Below are 13,483 nucleotides of genomic sequence, written 5' to 3'. Positions count from 1 at the left end.
TTTTTAAAATATTGACTTATAATAATGACAATAACTATAAACTTATTACCATTCTTTTATATTAAAGGGTTATATTATTGAAACTGATATTCTGAAAAAAAATAATTCATCTAAGTATAAAACAGTTAATTTGTATAGGCTCTAAGGAATGTATATATGGCACATCAAGCCTCCTTAAATACCAAATTATAGAATACATGTTCAGAGAAGATAAATCTTGAATAGTGTAAAAATGAGAGAGATATATTACAGACAATGCCCAAATTTAACAGTACCAAATATTTAATTTGGCTAAGTTCTGTATACCTCATAAGTTTAGAAAACTGCAAAACACATCACAATAAAGTTTTATTTTTGCCCTGGAAATAATATTGTTTTCCAAAGGCTATATTTACTTTATAGGACCCATTGACATAGTCAGACAGTTTGATTTGTGCTCTCCTTTTAGATAGAAGAGCTGGAGAAGCAGTTAGTCCTTGCCAACTCGGAGCTAACTGAAGCACGGACAGAACGTGATCAGTTCAGTCAGGAATCTGGAAATTTGGATGATCAACTTCAAAAGCTGTTGGTAAGACTATGTTCTAAAATTTGAATGACATTAATTCTGAGAAGTTTTTCACCAAAATATTTCACAAAAATAGTTTTGTTTATAAAATTATAAGTTTTACAAAATATTTGTGCATACGTACACAGTAGAATATCCTAGACATTCTACATTCTATACTTTACTTTTTATTTTCTTAAGCAGAACTGTTATGGCTTAAAAGTTAGGCGAAGCCGATCTTCAGAGCCATAGTCTTTCAATTAGATACTGTATTCCACTAAATTGAAGTAGTGCTGAGTGTTCATTCCAAAGCAAAATAACATTGGAAATACATAGAAATTAAGTATGTAGAAAATCCGAATGGAAGTTTAGGTAAAATTTTTTTGAATAGAGAAAGGGAACAGAATTCTTATCATCATGAACTCTGCCCTCTGTTAGAGGTACTACAGGCTGAGAACTTTAGGAAAATGAAATGTTCAGTGCCTCTTTGTGTGACATTACCACTGTGGTAGAATAAATTTCTCTCACTACCAAACCCCATTCTAGGGCATAGTGCCCTCTACTGGTAGCGCCATCCTTAGGCTGACAAGGGTCTTGAGGTGCATGCATTACAGGTAGAGCTGGCAATTGTGTGAAAGCTCCAAACCTGGGGATAATCCTTCACTTCATTCCCTCCTATTGCATGTTTCCTAATGGATTCTTACCACCATTACCCTTTTGTCCAAGCCTCTCATTACACATGGAGCATGGCAACGTCGCCTCACTAGGGTTTCACACCGTAGGCCATACGTACTGCCCCTCTTCATTCCATCCCATAAGTGTGGCCATGTTCATCTTTCTAAAATATAGCTGTGATTGCATCACTCTTCGACTCAAAAATGACTTTCCCCATAAAGTCAGAACTCCCTAACTTTCAAGACTGTTCATGATTCGACCCCAGCTTATCTTTCCAGTCCTTTCTCTACATATACCCAGTGCTCCAAGCAAAGCACATGTGCCCCTTTCCAGTGCCTTCTTCCTAATCTCTGCATCTCCGAGCTATTCTCAGGGTCCAACACAAATGTCCTCTTGAAGCACTTTGGTCTCCTTAATGATTTCTCTCTGCTATTCTTTAGCTCTGTCTGTTTAGTGAAAAATCACTTTCAATTATTTGTGTCTGTGTCTTGTCCTCGCTTTGGGTGATAAGTCCTTTGAGGACCTATCTGTTTCTCGGTCAAGTTTTTGCTGACAATAAATACAGTATGTATTTTGTTTAATGACTGAAAAGGGAGGTAAATCTCATCACAGCCCAGCTGCTACTCCAGTCCCAGTACTGGCTACTATTCTGCATTTCTGAAGCAGTAATCTAAATTTTTTGGTGAAAAACTTCTCAGAATTAATGTTCCTTCAGCCTTTTGAGCATTTCTTTATTACAAGGATACACTTGATGTGAAACATTACATCTTTGTTAGAAAATTCAAAATTTAAAACAAGATGACTTTTAAAATCTACTGTATTTCCTTTTCATTACATATTATTTCAGATCTAGTCCATTGAGATTTACTTGTAATGCTAGAAATTACAGGTAAGCAAATGTTAACTTATTATTCTAGGAAATAATTGTTTTTAATCAAGCCATTAAAAAAGAATCAAATTCCAATATCAAAGCCTCAAATCACATAAAAACTTTAAAGATGATATAAGGAAAATAAAGTTTTGATTTAATTATTTAGTACTAGGGAGGAAAACAAAACTCACTTCTTGTAGGCTGATCTACATAAAAGAGAGAAGGAGCTGAATCTGGAGAAGGAGCAGAATAAGCGTCTGTGGGACCGGGACACTGGCAACAGCATCACCATTGACCACCTGCGGCGGGAGCTCGACGACAGGAACATGGAGGTGCAGCGCCTGGAAGCCCTCCTCAAGGCCATGAAGAGCGAGTGCCAGGGCCAGATGGAGCGGCAGGTCAGGCAGGACACGGGACGGCTTCTTGAAGGGGGCGATGTGTTTTACGTCTTATTGGTAGAATGTTTTTTAAAAAACATGTATAGGTCTAAAATAGCATTTAACTAGAGCTGTGGATTCTCTGAGAAAATTATAAAAACCTGTCATTTATTTCTATATTTTTGACCACTTATTAAATTAAAAATGCTAAGCTTTATCTCATTTTTGTGCATGATTGAGTAATGAAATTCCCATCTAAGTGCCTTTTCATTTTCACCTAGAAATTGTTAACCTAACAATTGCTTATTTTAGAAAAGCATCAAACCATAAGGAGATCTGAGGAACAGCAGGGTTGAAGGTTTCCAAAACATGTTTCTTTGGTTTTGTTTTTGTTTTTCCCAAAAAAGGATTGAGACTGATCTATACACAGGATGGCTGCATTCCACTGCAGTGCACCATTGGTGAAATGTGGAGTGTTCTATTAGTAGCAGTGTGCCTTCAGCACTGGAAGGACATGGTTCCATTGCCACTTATTGCCACAGAGACATAAAAAGCATCCTGCAAAAGAGTAAGCCTCCCAAATGTGAAAGCAAACCAAGGGAACCAGTCTTGGCTTAGACCCAGGCAAAGCCATTTTTCTATTCTCTGGCTTGACCTGGAAAGGAAGAAAGATGAAAGGAGCAATTGCAAGTTACAGTCTTACTCTTTTGCTGACAAGGACCAGAGAATGTGAATACATGTTGGATAAAAGCCATTATTCACTTTTCCCTCAGAGGTAGAATTAAGAAGCAGATTGGAGGGAAATAGAAAAGGCAATTACCTTTAATCCTACCACATGTCCCCCTATTGCCAGTGTCAACCTCATTTAAATTGGTACAGAAAACATCCTCAGAGGAATCTTCCTAAGGTCCCCATACTAGAACAACATATTGGAGAAGCATTATTATTTAATTAAGGCCTCTCCACCTTGGTCTAATTAACGCATATCAGTCTATGGTCTATATGGAGTGCCGACAGTAAAACGATTTGAGTTAGTCTAAATAGATATTGTCCGATGAATGATTTCGTGTTTTTGAACTAACTTGTTCTATCTCTGGAGGTTGCCTTACATATCTTCCCAAATCCATGAAATTCTTTTTCCTGTAACAATCAGATGGCTGCAATTCAGGGAAAGAATGAAAGCCTGGAAAAAGTGTCCTCCTTGACTGCTCAGCTTGAGTCCACCAAAGAGATGCTCCGCAAAGTAGTGGAAGAGTTGACAGCCAAGAAAATGACCCTGGAGAGCTCAGAGAGGACTGTATCGGACCTGACAGCTTCCCTTCAGGAAAAAGAGAGAGCCATCGAGGCCACCAATGCAGAGATTACAAAGCTCCGCTCCCGGGTAGACTTGAAATTGCAGGAGCTGCAGCACTTGAAAAATGAAGGGGATCACCTCAGAAACGTGCAGACAGAATGTGAGGCCCTCAAGCTACAGATGGCCGAAAAGGACAAGGTGATCGAGATCTTGCGACAACAGATTGAAAACATGACGCAGTTGGTGGGCCAGCACGGACGAACTGCTGGTGCTATGCAAGTAGAAAAAGCCCAACTTGAGAAAGAGATTAATGATAGGAGACTGGAGCTACAGGAATTTAAGGTCTGTAGAGTTTTTTGTTGGTTTAGCTTCTGAAATATCTTTTCCCAATAAATATGACCTAATTTATTGAAAAAAGGGTGCTATAAAGAGGATCTGTAGACACTCTGAAATTGTTTGAAAGTATGTGTGTCTATGTGCATATGTATGGTTTTGTAAGAAAGAATCCATACTTTATTAGATTCCAAAAGGACTACCAATACAAAAGAGAAAAAATCAGAAAATATGCAGCTTCTTCATGAAGTCTTTCCTGATCCCATAATTTGAGGTATTTTCTCCCTCTTCAGACAGACCTAAATTTGAACTTGATCTCTACCATTTAGTAACTGAAAAACACTGGACTATCAGCTGAGTCTTGGCTTCTTTATCTGGGGGGTGAGGGGCGGGGACGGGGGGAAAGGAAACCCACACACAAAACCAGAAAACAAAACAAAATAAAACAAACCCCAACAACCTTACTGAGTTACTCGAGGCTTAAATGAGAAATTAAATATTAAGAACTTAACTGTAGAAGATGTTTAGAAAATATTAGCTCTCTGTCTAATATGCCCATTCCCCTCTCTATCTAAACCTTATCTCACTATTTGCACCTGTTACAACCTGGATCACATTGTGTATCGCACTGTGTGTGTGTTTAAATAGCAGTGTCTCCTCTTCCTCATGAGACTATAGTCTTCTTCAAGCAGAGTACACATCTTATTCATTTTTGTACCTCTGCTGCGCCTTTCACCCAGCAGATGCTCAGTAAATATTTATCATAATTTAAAACTATTGAGTGAATTTTTAAAAATTTGATTCTCGTTATGACACCTGTATCTCTGCTTTTGTGACTAATAGGAGACAAATCACATGCAATTTAGTTTATTTCTTTTAGAGTTATTGAGATACAATTGACATATAACACTGTATAAGTTTTAAAGTGTACATCATTATGACTTGACTTACATATATTGTGCAATGATTACCACAATGAGTTTAGTTAACATCCATCTTCTTATACAGCTAAAAAAAAACAATTTGTTGTTGTGATGAGAACTTTTAGGATGTATTCTCTTAGTAGCTTTCAAATACGCCATTTGGCACTGTTAATTATAGATAGTCATATTGTACATTACATCCCCAGTACTTATTTATAACTGGAAGTTTGTACCTTTTGACCACTTTCACCCAAATTCTCCCCTACCTACATCCCCTGCCTCTGGTAACCACAAATGTCAAAAAATGTTAGATGGCCTGAGTTTCCTCATTCTAAAAATAGGGCCAACGATAGATTATTACCTATATTATGGAGATAAACAAGTTTATTGCATAAAGAACTACAATTTTCTAGTGCTTAAGTTTTTACTTGATTCTATCATAAGAATATTCTTTTTAATGGCCAAACTCACTATGAAAGAGACTTTTAAAGGCTTCCCAATGGCCAACCCTTGCAATGAAACTGTAGGTTTGCAGAACGTATTACAGGAAAAAAGATGATTGTTCCACCTTCTTGTTAAAGAAGAGATGGATTTTTTAAATATCATTAAGAGTATAAACAAATGAAAGAATCCTTTTGAGTCTTACACTCTAAAATTTACATCAATTTTATCTTCAAAAAAACCTCACGAGGTAGGTACATTATTATCCCGTTTCACAGATGAGGAAACGGAGACACGGAGACATTAAATAACTTGCCTGTGAGCAGCACTACATTGGGATTTGATCCTAAGCAGTGTGAGTAAATGTTACAGCCATACCTTAGAGATATTGCGGGCTTGGTTCCAGACCACCACAAAAAAGCGAGTATCGCTGTGAAGCAAGTTGTAACCTTTTGGCTGGTGGAGAGTCTTGCCTTCCATTTGTAAAAAAACCGCAACATCTGTGAAGTGCAGTTAAGCGGAGTGCATTAAAGTGAGCTATGCCTGTACAGTGCAGTGGTCCTCAATCACCTGAGAACCAGAAGTTCTTCATCACCAGTACTGAGAACCAGAATCAACTGGAGGGCTTGTTAAAAAACAGACTGCTGGACCCCACCCCCAGAGTTTCTGACTCAGTAGGTCTGGGATGGGGCCTGACACTGTTTCTAAAGAAATTTCCACATAATGCTGGTCTAGAGAGCACGTCAGGTTCTAGTGGTAGAGTACCTCAGAGCAGTTAGGAGTACTGTGACTAGAGTGGCCCATGAAGGCTTCACAGAGACACGGGAAATCAAAATGGGTAAAAACTAGGCAAAGAGGAAGAAAAAAGTGGCGTTCCTAGCATGGGAAAAAAGCTCAGTCTATACTTTATCCCAGAGATAGTGTGGGACCCCTTAAAGGTTTTGGTAAAAAAGAAGGAGGTGACATGAAAAAGGCAATGTTGGGAGTAGACTAATCTAGTGGAGCTTGGTAAAGAATGCAAAGTTGTATCGGAGAGGGTAGAAACTAATTTTCAGTTCCAAAATATGGAACTGGAGGAGCAGAACTTTAGGGAAATGTTTCCTGGCTGAAAAGAGCTTCACACAGATGCAAAGAATAAAAATTAAGAACTTGAACTTCAATGCCACATTCACTTCCCTCCACAATGCAGTGAGGAAGAAAGGAAGGGAGTCCTAGCCCTAGACGATATGGTTTCTCTGACCTGCTTAGGCCGGTTCCTGCACACATCGACAGCAGAGAAGCAGGGTGAACTTTCTTTCAATAATGCAGGTCCTCAAAGCCGAATTCTTCCTTACAAGACTAAGAAAGGACTGAGTATACATCAGCTGTTCCCAGGAGGTGGGACAGGAGTAGCACATACCCAGTACATGCTGTGATTACTCAGGCTCTCCCAGGGGAAGCCCTCCCACTCCCTGACCCTATGAGGCCAGCTATAGTGTGACAACCACCAGGAGTGTGGCTAGGCAAGCAGGGTCACATAGCCTTGTTGAGGGCCTTTACTGTCCAAGCCATCACAGATGGGCAGTGAGACAAGCCTACAACTCTCCACTGATTCTTTTTGAAACAGTTAAAAATTTGTCACGTGTTTACATTTCAAATATCACATTGGTCTATACATTTAAACTTATACAGTCAAACTGCTAGGACAGGCATACCACAGAAATATTGCGGATTCAGTTCCAGACCACTGCAGTAAAGTGAAGTACGCAATAAAGCAAGAGTCGTGATCTTTACGCTGGTGGAGGGTCTTGCCTTCAGTTTTTAAAAAACGCAACTTCTGTGAAGCGCAATAAAGTGAAGTGCAATAAAATGAGGTATGCCTGTATTATATTTAAGGCAAACGGGCCTTAATTTGAGGGGGCAGTCTGATAACCAAAATAGTTTGTTTTCAAATGCATTTGCTTAGAACGATCTAAGCTGGTTCCACTAGAAATATGTCAACCACATTTATAATTTTAAATTTCCTGGTAGACACATAAAAAGAAACATAAAATTAATGACATATTTTTATTTAACTCAGTATATCCAAAATATAGTGACATTTTAATATTGCGATCAGTATAAGAAATTGAGATATTTTACATTTTGAAAAATATTAAGTCTTTGAAATCTGGTATATTTTACGCTTATGGCATATCCGCACTTAAGACTAGCCACATTTCAAGAACTCAGTAGTCACATGTGGATAGTGGCATGACTACATGCTAAATTGACATCTAAGGTTAAAAGATAGGTAGGATATTCCTTTTGTTTTCCCATTTACTCTATAGATGCTTTATAATAAAATACAAATTTAATATCCTGGGAAATAGTGAAAAGACATTTATGTAGATATAGATTCAGATATATAGATAGAGATAGGATATTAAGACAACATCAGTTATAACTATACATGTACATATTTTTTATTTCTTATTCTATCTTTTGTATTTATCCTTATATTTAGATTTTAAAAGATAAAAAAGATGCAAAGATACGAGAGCTTGAGGCCAGAGTGAGTGACCTGGAGCTGGAAAAGGTGAAGCTGGTGAATGCAGGCTCTGAGCGGCTCCGTGCAGTGAAGGACATCAAACAAGAAAGAGATCAATTGTTAAATGAGGTGAAAACTGGTAGGAATGAGTTAAACAGTCTTACAGGTATGCTACTTCAGTTCAAATTCTACTAAAAAAACAAAAAAAAACAAAAATAGTCATATCAGTGAGGTTCAGTGTGGAATACTAGGATTATTGCAAAAGGATTATTGCAATGGTTCCTCGTCCCACATTACAAATAGAAATTAATTATGCTGGTTCAGTGTGGAGTACTAGGATTATTGCAAAAGGATTATTGCAATGGTTCCTCGTCCCACATTACAAATAGAAATTAATTATGCTGCCCCAATGGAGATATTTTATCCCCTGAAATCCTGATACTTCTACCTGAAGAGCGTACATGTCTTGCACTTATTAACTGTTAGTTTTAGTCAGCCCTCAGAGTCCATGAGATTATTTACTGAGTTTCTAAGAGAAGGGTGAGGGAAGTGGAAATCTTGAGTCCTTTGAGTCAAATACCTTAGTTAGAGGTTTAATGATGAAGCAGCATGTGTAAACAGACTTATGCAAATTTCTTGAAAGGGAAAATCCAAGTCCTTAAATTTAATTATGAAACGCTTCTTGTTCATCATTAGTATGGCACAGGTATCATTTGCTTCACACACACCACACAAACACATCACACACACACACACAGTCAGTGGTTACTGAGCATTTACTACCACATACGGTGATAGGCCCTAGAAACACCACAGTGAGACTCCCAGCTAGTTGGGAACCAGACTATACAGAAAGGGATGCAGCACAGTGGACATGTACTCGGTGCAGATGTAGGTGAGGGAAGAGAATCAGCCTCTTACAGGAGGTGACATCTGTACTAGGCTTGAAGGAGGACAGGGAAAAGAGGTGGAAGAGCAATCCAGGCTGAGAGAACATTACGGGCAAAACCATAAAGAATGAAATAACGTAATGCGACTTCAGAAGTATTAGTTGGAGTAAAAGTGCAAAGGAATGAGGACTAAGAAATGAAGCAGAATAGATAGGCAGAGCCAGGCAATGTGGAACCAGCAAAAGAGACTAAATAAGAGATTGTTGACATCAAATTTACATTTTAGAAGGATAGTTTCAGCAGATAAATAGAGAAAGGCAAGACTAAAGGGATAGAGGCCAGCCAGTTAAAGAGAATTTTGCAGGGACATAGGGAAATATCATAAAAACTTGAACTAGGACAGTGGCAGTGAGAATGAAAGGAAAAGGAAGAATTAAGAATATGTTTTGGAGATTGAATCAACAGAAGTATGTACATACATCTAATTTCTGTAACAAATGATAATGTAACTATATGAAGTTCCTTCCAACTCTAAAATTCTGTCATGTTAATTACAAACAAAATATACTTTATAACAATGGGATAGAAAAAGTAACCATTTATTATTGATTATCACATTGTACAGAAGACTATGAGGTCTTAAAGAGGAATTTTCGAAACAAAAGTGAAGAAATGGAAACTACTACAAATAAGCTGAAAATGCAATTAAAATCTGCACAGTCTGAGCTAGAACAAACAAGAAATACGTTAAAGTCAATGGAAGGATCTGATGGTCATGGTATGCTTTATTAGATTTTTTTTCTTCTGTTTTTAATTCTGTTGGTCTAGATTTATTATAGCATAAACCTAGATACATTGCCTGCAACGCCTTTACAGTGTCACCTGATATGGAAGATATATAGTAATAAATATCAGTGATGGGTTTTGTATAGCAGTAGTCCTATTCAGTTTGTTTTAGGAAAGTTGCCATTTGCTTAATTTAATCCCTCAGTATTTGAATCTTTCTTTTTTTCTATAGGCATTTCAATAAGTTCTAACAGGTTTCAATGTCTGTAAATGCCAATTAGTTATTTTTAAGAAAGTGTTATAAATACAAATTACCGAAAGTTTTCATTCAACCCCTTATTTTTCATGTTCATTATCTACATAACATGTTGTACATAAACTTGTACATAAACTTGTACAACATGCGGGTTGGGGGCAACCAGCCCTGAGAAGTCGAATATCCACATGTAACTTTTGACTCTCCCAAAACCTAACTACTAAGAGCCTACTGTTGACCGGAATGTTACCGATAACATCAAGTCAATTAACACTTATTTTGTATGTTATATGTGTTATACACTGTATCCTAATAATAAAGTAAGCTAGAATAAAGGAAATTTTAGTAAGAAAATTTTAAGGAAGAGAAAATACATTTATAGTATTTATTGAAAAAAATCCATGTACAATGGACCCACTCAGTTCAAACCCATGTTTTTTCAAGGGTCAACTGTACATCTGTGGCTAATTGTCAGTTCGTGATCACTTCTCTGTGACAAAAATGGAAAGGAGCCCTGGGAATTGAACTGCCAGGATAGGGGATCCCTTTCACTACTTAGATCCTTTTTACCTCGCTGCCCATATTAATTCAGAGAGAGAAGGTTATTCGCCGTTTCATATTATTCATATCATTGTTTGGCTGTATTAGCTGACTTTAAAAATAAATATTAAGTCAACATTTTTATATTTCTCAATGTATTTTAATTTCAAAAGATTTATTTTTGTGCTCGCTTCAACAGCACATATACCCAAACTGGAACAACGCAGAGAAGATTATTATGGCCCCACACAAAGATGGCATGCAGATTTTTGAAGCAGTCCATATTTTGTGCAATTCTCTGAGGTTTAGCTCTTCCTTTGCTGGTTAACACCAAGAAAATAGTGGGGTTTGGCGAGGTCACTCAGGAGACCCGTTTAAGATTTGTCTCCTCCTTCCCCCTCCACTAGACAGATTCCCTTCCTTGGTGCCCACCACGCATCTCCACAACCGCCCCAATCATATTACAGTTATTAAATTAACTAAATAATCCTGTATCTGCATTCAAATGCTTATTTTTATCGACTTAAATCATCTTAAAATAAAAAAAGATTTATTTAATAAAATCACCTTTGCAGGACAACCATGATTCTCTTAATCAGACCAGAATTCTTCAGAGTGGTCAGCAAATGATATCAGAATTTTGATCTATTAATATATCAATATACTGTGCCTGTATTAACCCTGTTTTTGACAGTTTAGCTGTAGGAACTATATTTTGTTAACAAAAAATCAGACCTTTCCTTCTCTCTGATAGTTTGTTTTTAAAGAACGGTACGTTTTCTTTTTCATTTTTAACCTCTAAGCTGTAACTAGACCTGACTCAAAGCAGTGGCATTTTCAAATCTCTTTCCTCAGCTGACTGTAAGAAACAACATACAGTCTCCGACTTTGAATTTCCAAGCAAGGATGAGCTTCATATACTTTTTCAATAGCCCACCATGTCTTAAGTATTCAGTGCCTACTACCTGTCTAGAACATTCTCATCCTGTCACCAGTTTTACTAAAATAATCACGTATATGCTTATGCTGCCGATTTAACTATTGAAATAGTAGTAGATTCCCAGCACATGACAATAACCGTGAGAATGAATAAAAATGGAATGGTTTATGATATCACTGGAATCTTTCAAAAGATCACTAATAGTAGGTGCTTTGTGTGCTATTTTAAATATGAGTTTCTAGAAAAATTATTTTAGTAAAATATATGCATTATTCATTATTATGACTATTTTTATGTATATATTTCCTATATGTATGAGTATGAATTTGGTCAGTATTATTAACCATGCCATATCAGAGATATGATAGATTACAGTGGTCAATGAAATTAATTCTAGTAGCAAGGAAACCACAATATCACAAATACACACACGCACACACACATACACACGTTTCTCAGCTCAAAATCTCTTGAGTAATTGCTGAAATTTCGTGAAAAATTTAAAATCCAGATGTTGTGAAATATGAAGACCTTTTTCTGTGATCATTACTTTGAAATTGTTCATGTGCCTTGGAGAATTTTACTTGTCACCTCATAATTTTTAACCATCAAATTATAGTAACGTCTCAAAATTTATTAACTCTAAAAACGAAGGCGCAGTTTACTTCCTTTTATTTTTTTTTCCAGCTATGAAAGTGGCAATGGGGATGCAAAAGCAAATCACAGCTAAAAGAGGTCAGATAGACGCCCTTCAGAGCAAGATACAATTTTTGGAAGAGGCAATGACAAATGCAAATAAGGTGAGTCCTTGTCCTCAGGGGGGAGGAAGCCAATATGTCCACTCGTTAATACACCACAAAACAGAATGAGACATAGCAGAGATTTTTTTAAAAAGTATAGTGGAAAAATGAGAAGAAGTGATTTCTGATTGAGAAAATGAGGAAAAGGTTCCTGAAGAAATGTTTGAGCAGAATCTTGAAATAGTTAAATGCAGGAAATGGGAGAAAAGGAAATTCCTGATAGAGACAGGGAGTGATTGTAAACAAAGCACAGTTTCGCTATATTACAATACATGCGTTCCTAAATTCACTGTGCTCTGCAAAATCGTGCAGTAAAAACCGACAGCCTATGGAACAATGGGTCAGGAGCACCACACTAACAAATTTCATGACAAAAAAATAGGAACCTAATGAAAATGGTAGCACAGTTTTACACATGTTCTATGGTTAATAATACTACAATAACTCTGGCCCTTTATCTTAAAAAAGACCTAAAGTTTGCTTGTGGAAGTGTGCATTGAAAGGTTGCAGCTTGTGAGTTATTATGAAGGGGTAGAAGGCGGATTTTTCTGAAACACCAGATGTGCTTGGATGTGGCTCATAATACAAAGTCAGCCGTGGTAGCTGACAGTCGTTTGACGAGTGGATGTATGCTTTTTGTGTATTTCTATGCAACTCTGTTTAGCGGGTGCAGTTTTCTACATTGATCTTGTATTTCTCATAAATAGAACTGTATAAATAAATGTGAAATTTTTATTACGTTCAAATTTTCTCTGCTATATCACACTTTGGAACAAATTTGCATTTTTGACAGAAGAGTTAGAACTGACCATAATGAAGGTGAGAAAGTAAAAAGCATAAGTACAAAATAATAAGTGCAACTAAAGAACTTGCTTTTCCCCATACCCAAAATGAGCTTCGGACATACTCTTTTAGAATGAGGCTAAATATTAACAAATATGTGCATACATTTGAACATGCCCCTCGTCATATGGACTTAATGTATTCTTTTTTCTTTCCTATTTTTTTCTCCCCTCCTTTTCTCTTTTCCTAAATCTTTCCCTTTTCTTCACCCCTTATTTGCCTATTTGGAACCTAAAGCAGTGCTCCTGCTCATCCTCCCTGAGGATACTAAAAAGGGCATTAAAAGGTAGTGCCTGCTAGCATCAGAGATGCCTACCCCTGCTAAAGGAAGGTATTCATCAAAGCTCAATGACATTCCCTTAAAATGAAAGGAAGCAGCTTGTAAAATTAATCCCTCTTTCTTTCTGAAGGCTTTTCTGCTAACTAATCAGAAAAGGAAGAATTATTTGCATTCAAAATGT

General features: G+C 37.0%; 1 protein-coding gene and 1 non-coding gene across 2 annotated transcripts in view; both read left to right on the top strand.

The window, feature by feature from the left end:
- Positions 1–13,483, top strand: part of CCDC158 (coiled-coil domain containing 158) — an 85,257-nt gene that overhangs the window by 35,278 nt on the left and 36,496 nt on the right. Inside the window, exons 11-16 of the mRNA XM_023530854.1 lie at positions 449–568; positions 2,291–2,488; positions 3,621–4,103; positions 7,944–8,133; positions 9,483–9,635; positions 12,067–12,179. Coding sequence (XP_023386622.1) covers positions 449–568; positions 2,291–2,488; positions 3,621–4,103; positions 7,944–8,133; positions 9,483–9,635; positions 12,067–12,179 — 1,257 coding nt within the window. The remainder of the gene's footprint in view (positions 1–448; positions 569–2,290; positions 2,489–3,620; positions 4,104–7,943; positions 8,134–9,482; positions 9,636–12,066; positions 12,180–13,483) is intronic.
- Positions 10,623–10,728, top strand: LOC111740010. Its single transcript, XR_002780445.1, has one exon. It is a non-coding gene; the product is annotated as a U6 spliceosomal RNA (small nuclear RNA).

Source organism: Pteropus vampyrus, unplaced genomic scaffold, assembly GCF_000151845.1.
Source record: "Pteropus vampyrus isolate Shadow unplaced genomic scaffold, Pvam_2.0 Scaffold56, whole genome shotgun sequence".
NCBI classification, from domain to species: domain Eukaryota; kingdom Metazoa; phylum Chordata; class Mammalia; order Chiroptera; family Pteropodidae; genus Pteropus; species Pteropus vampyrus.
The sequence above is the reverse complement of the archived record's forward strand: the minus strand, read 5'-3'. Positions and strand labels throughout refer to the sequence as shown.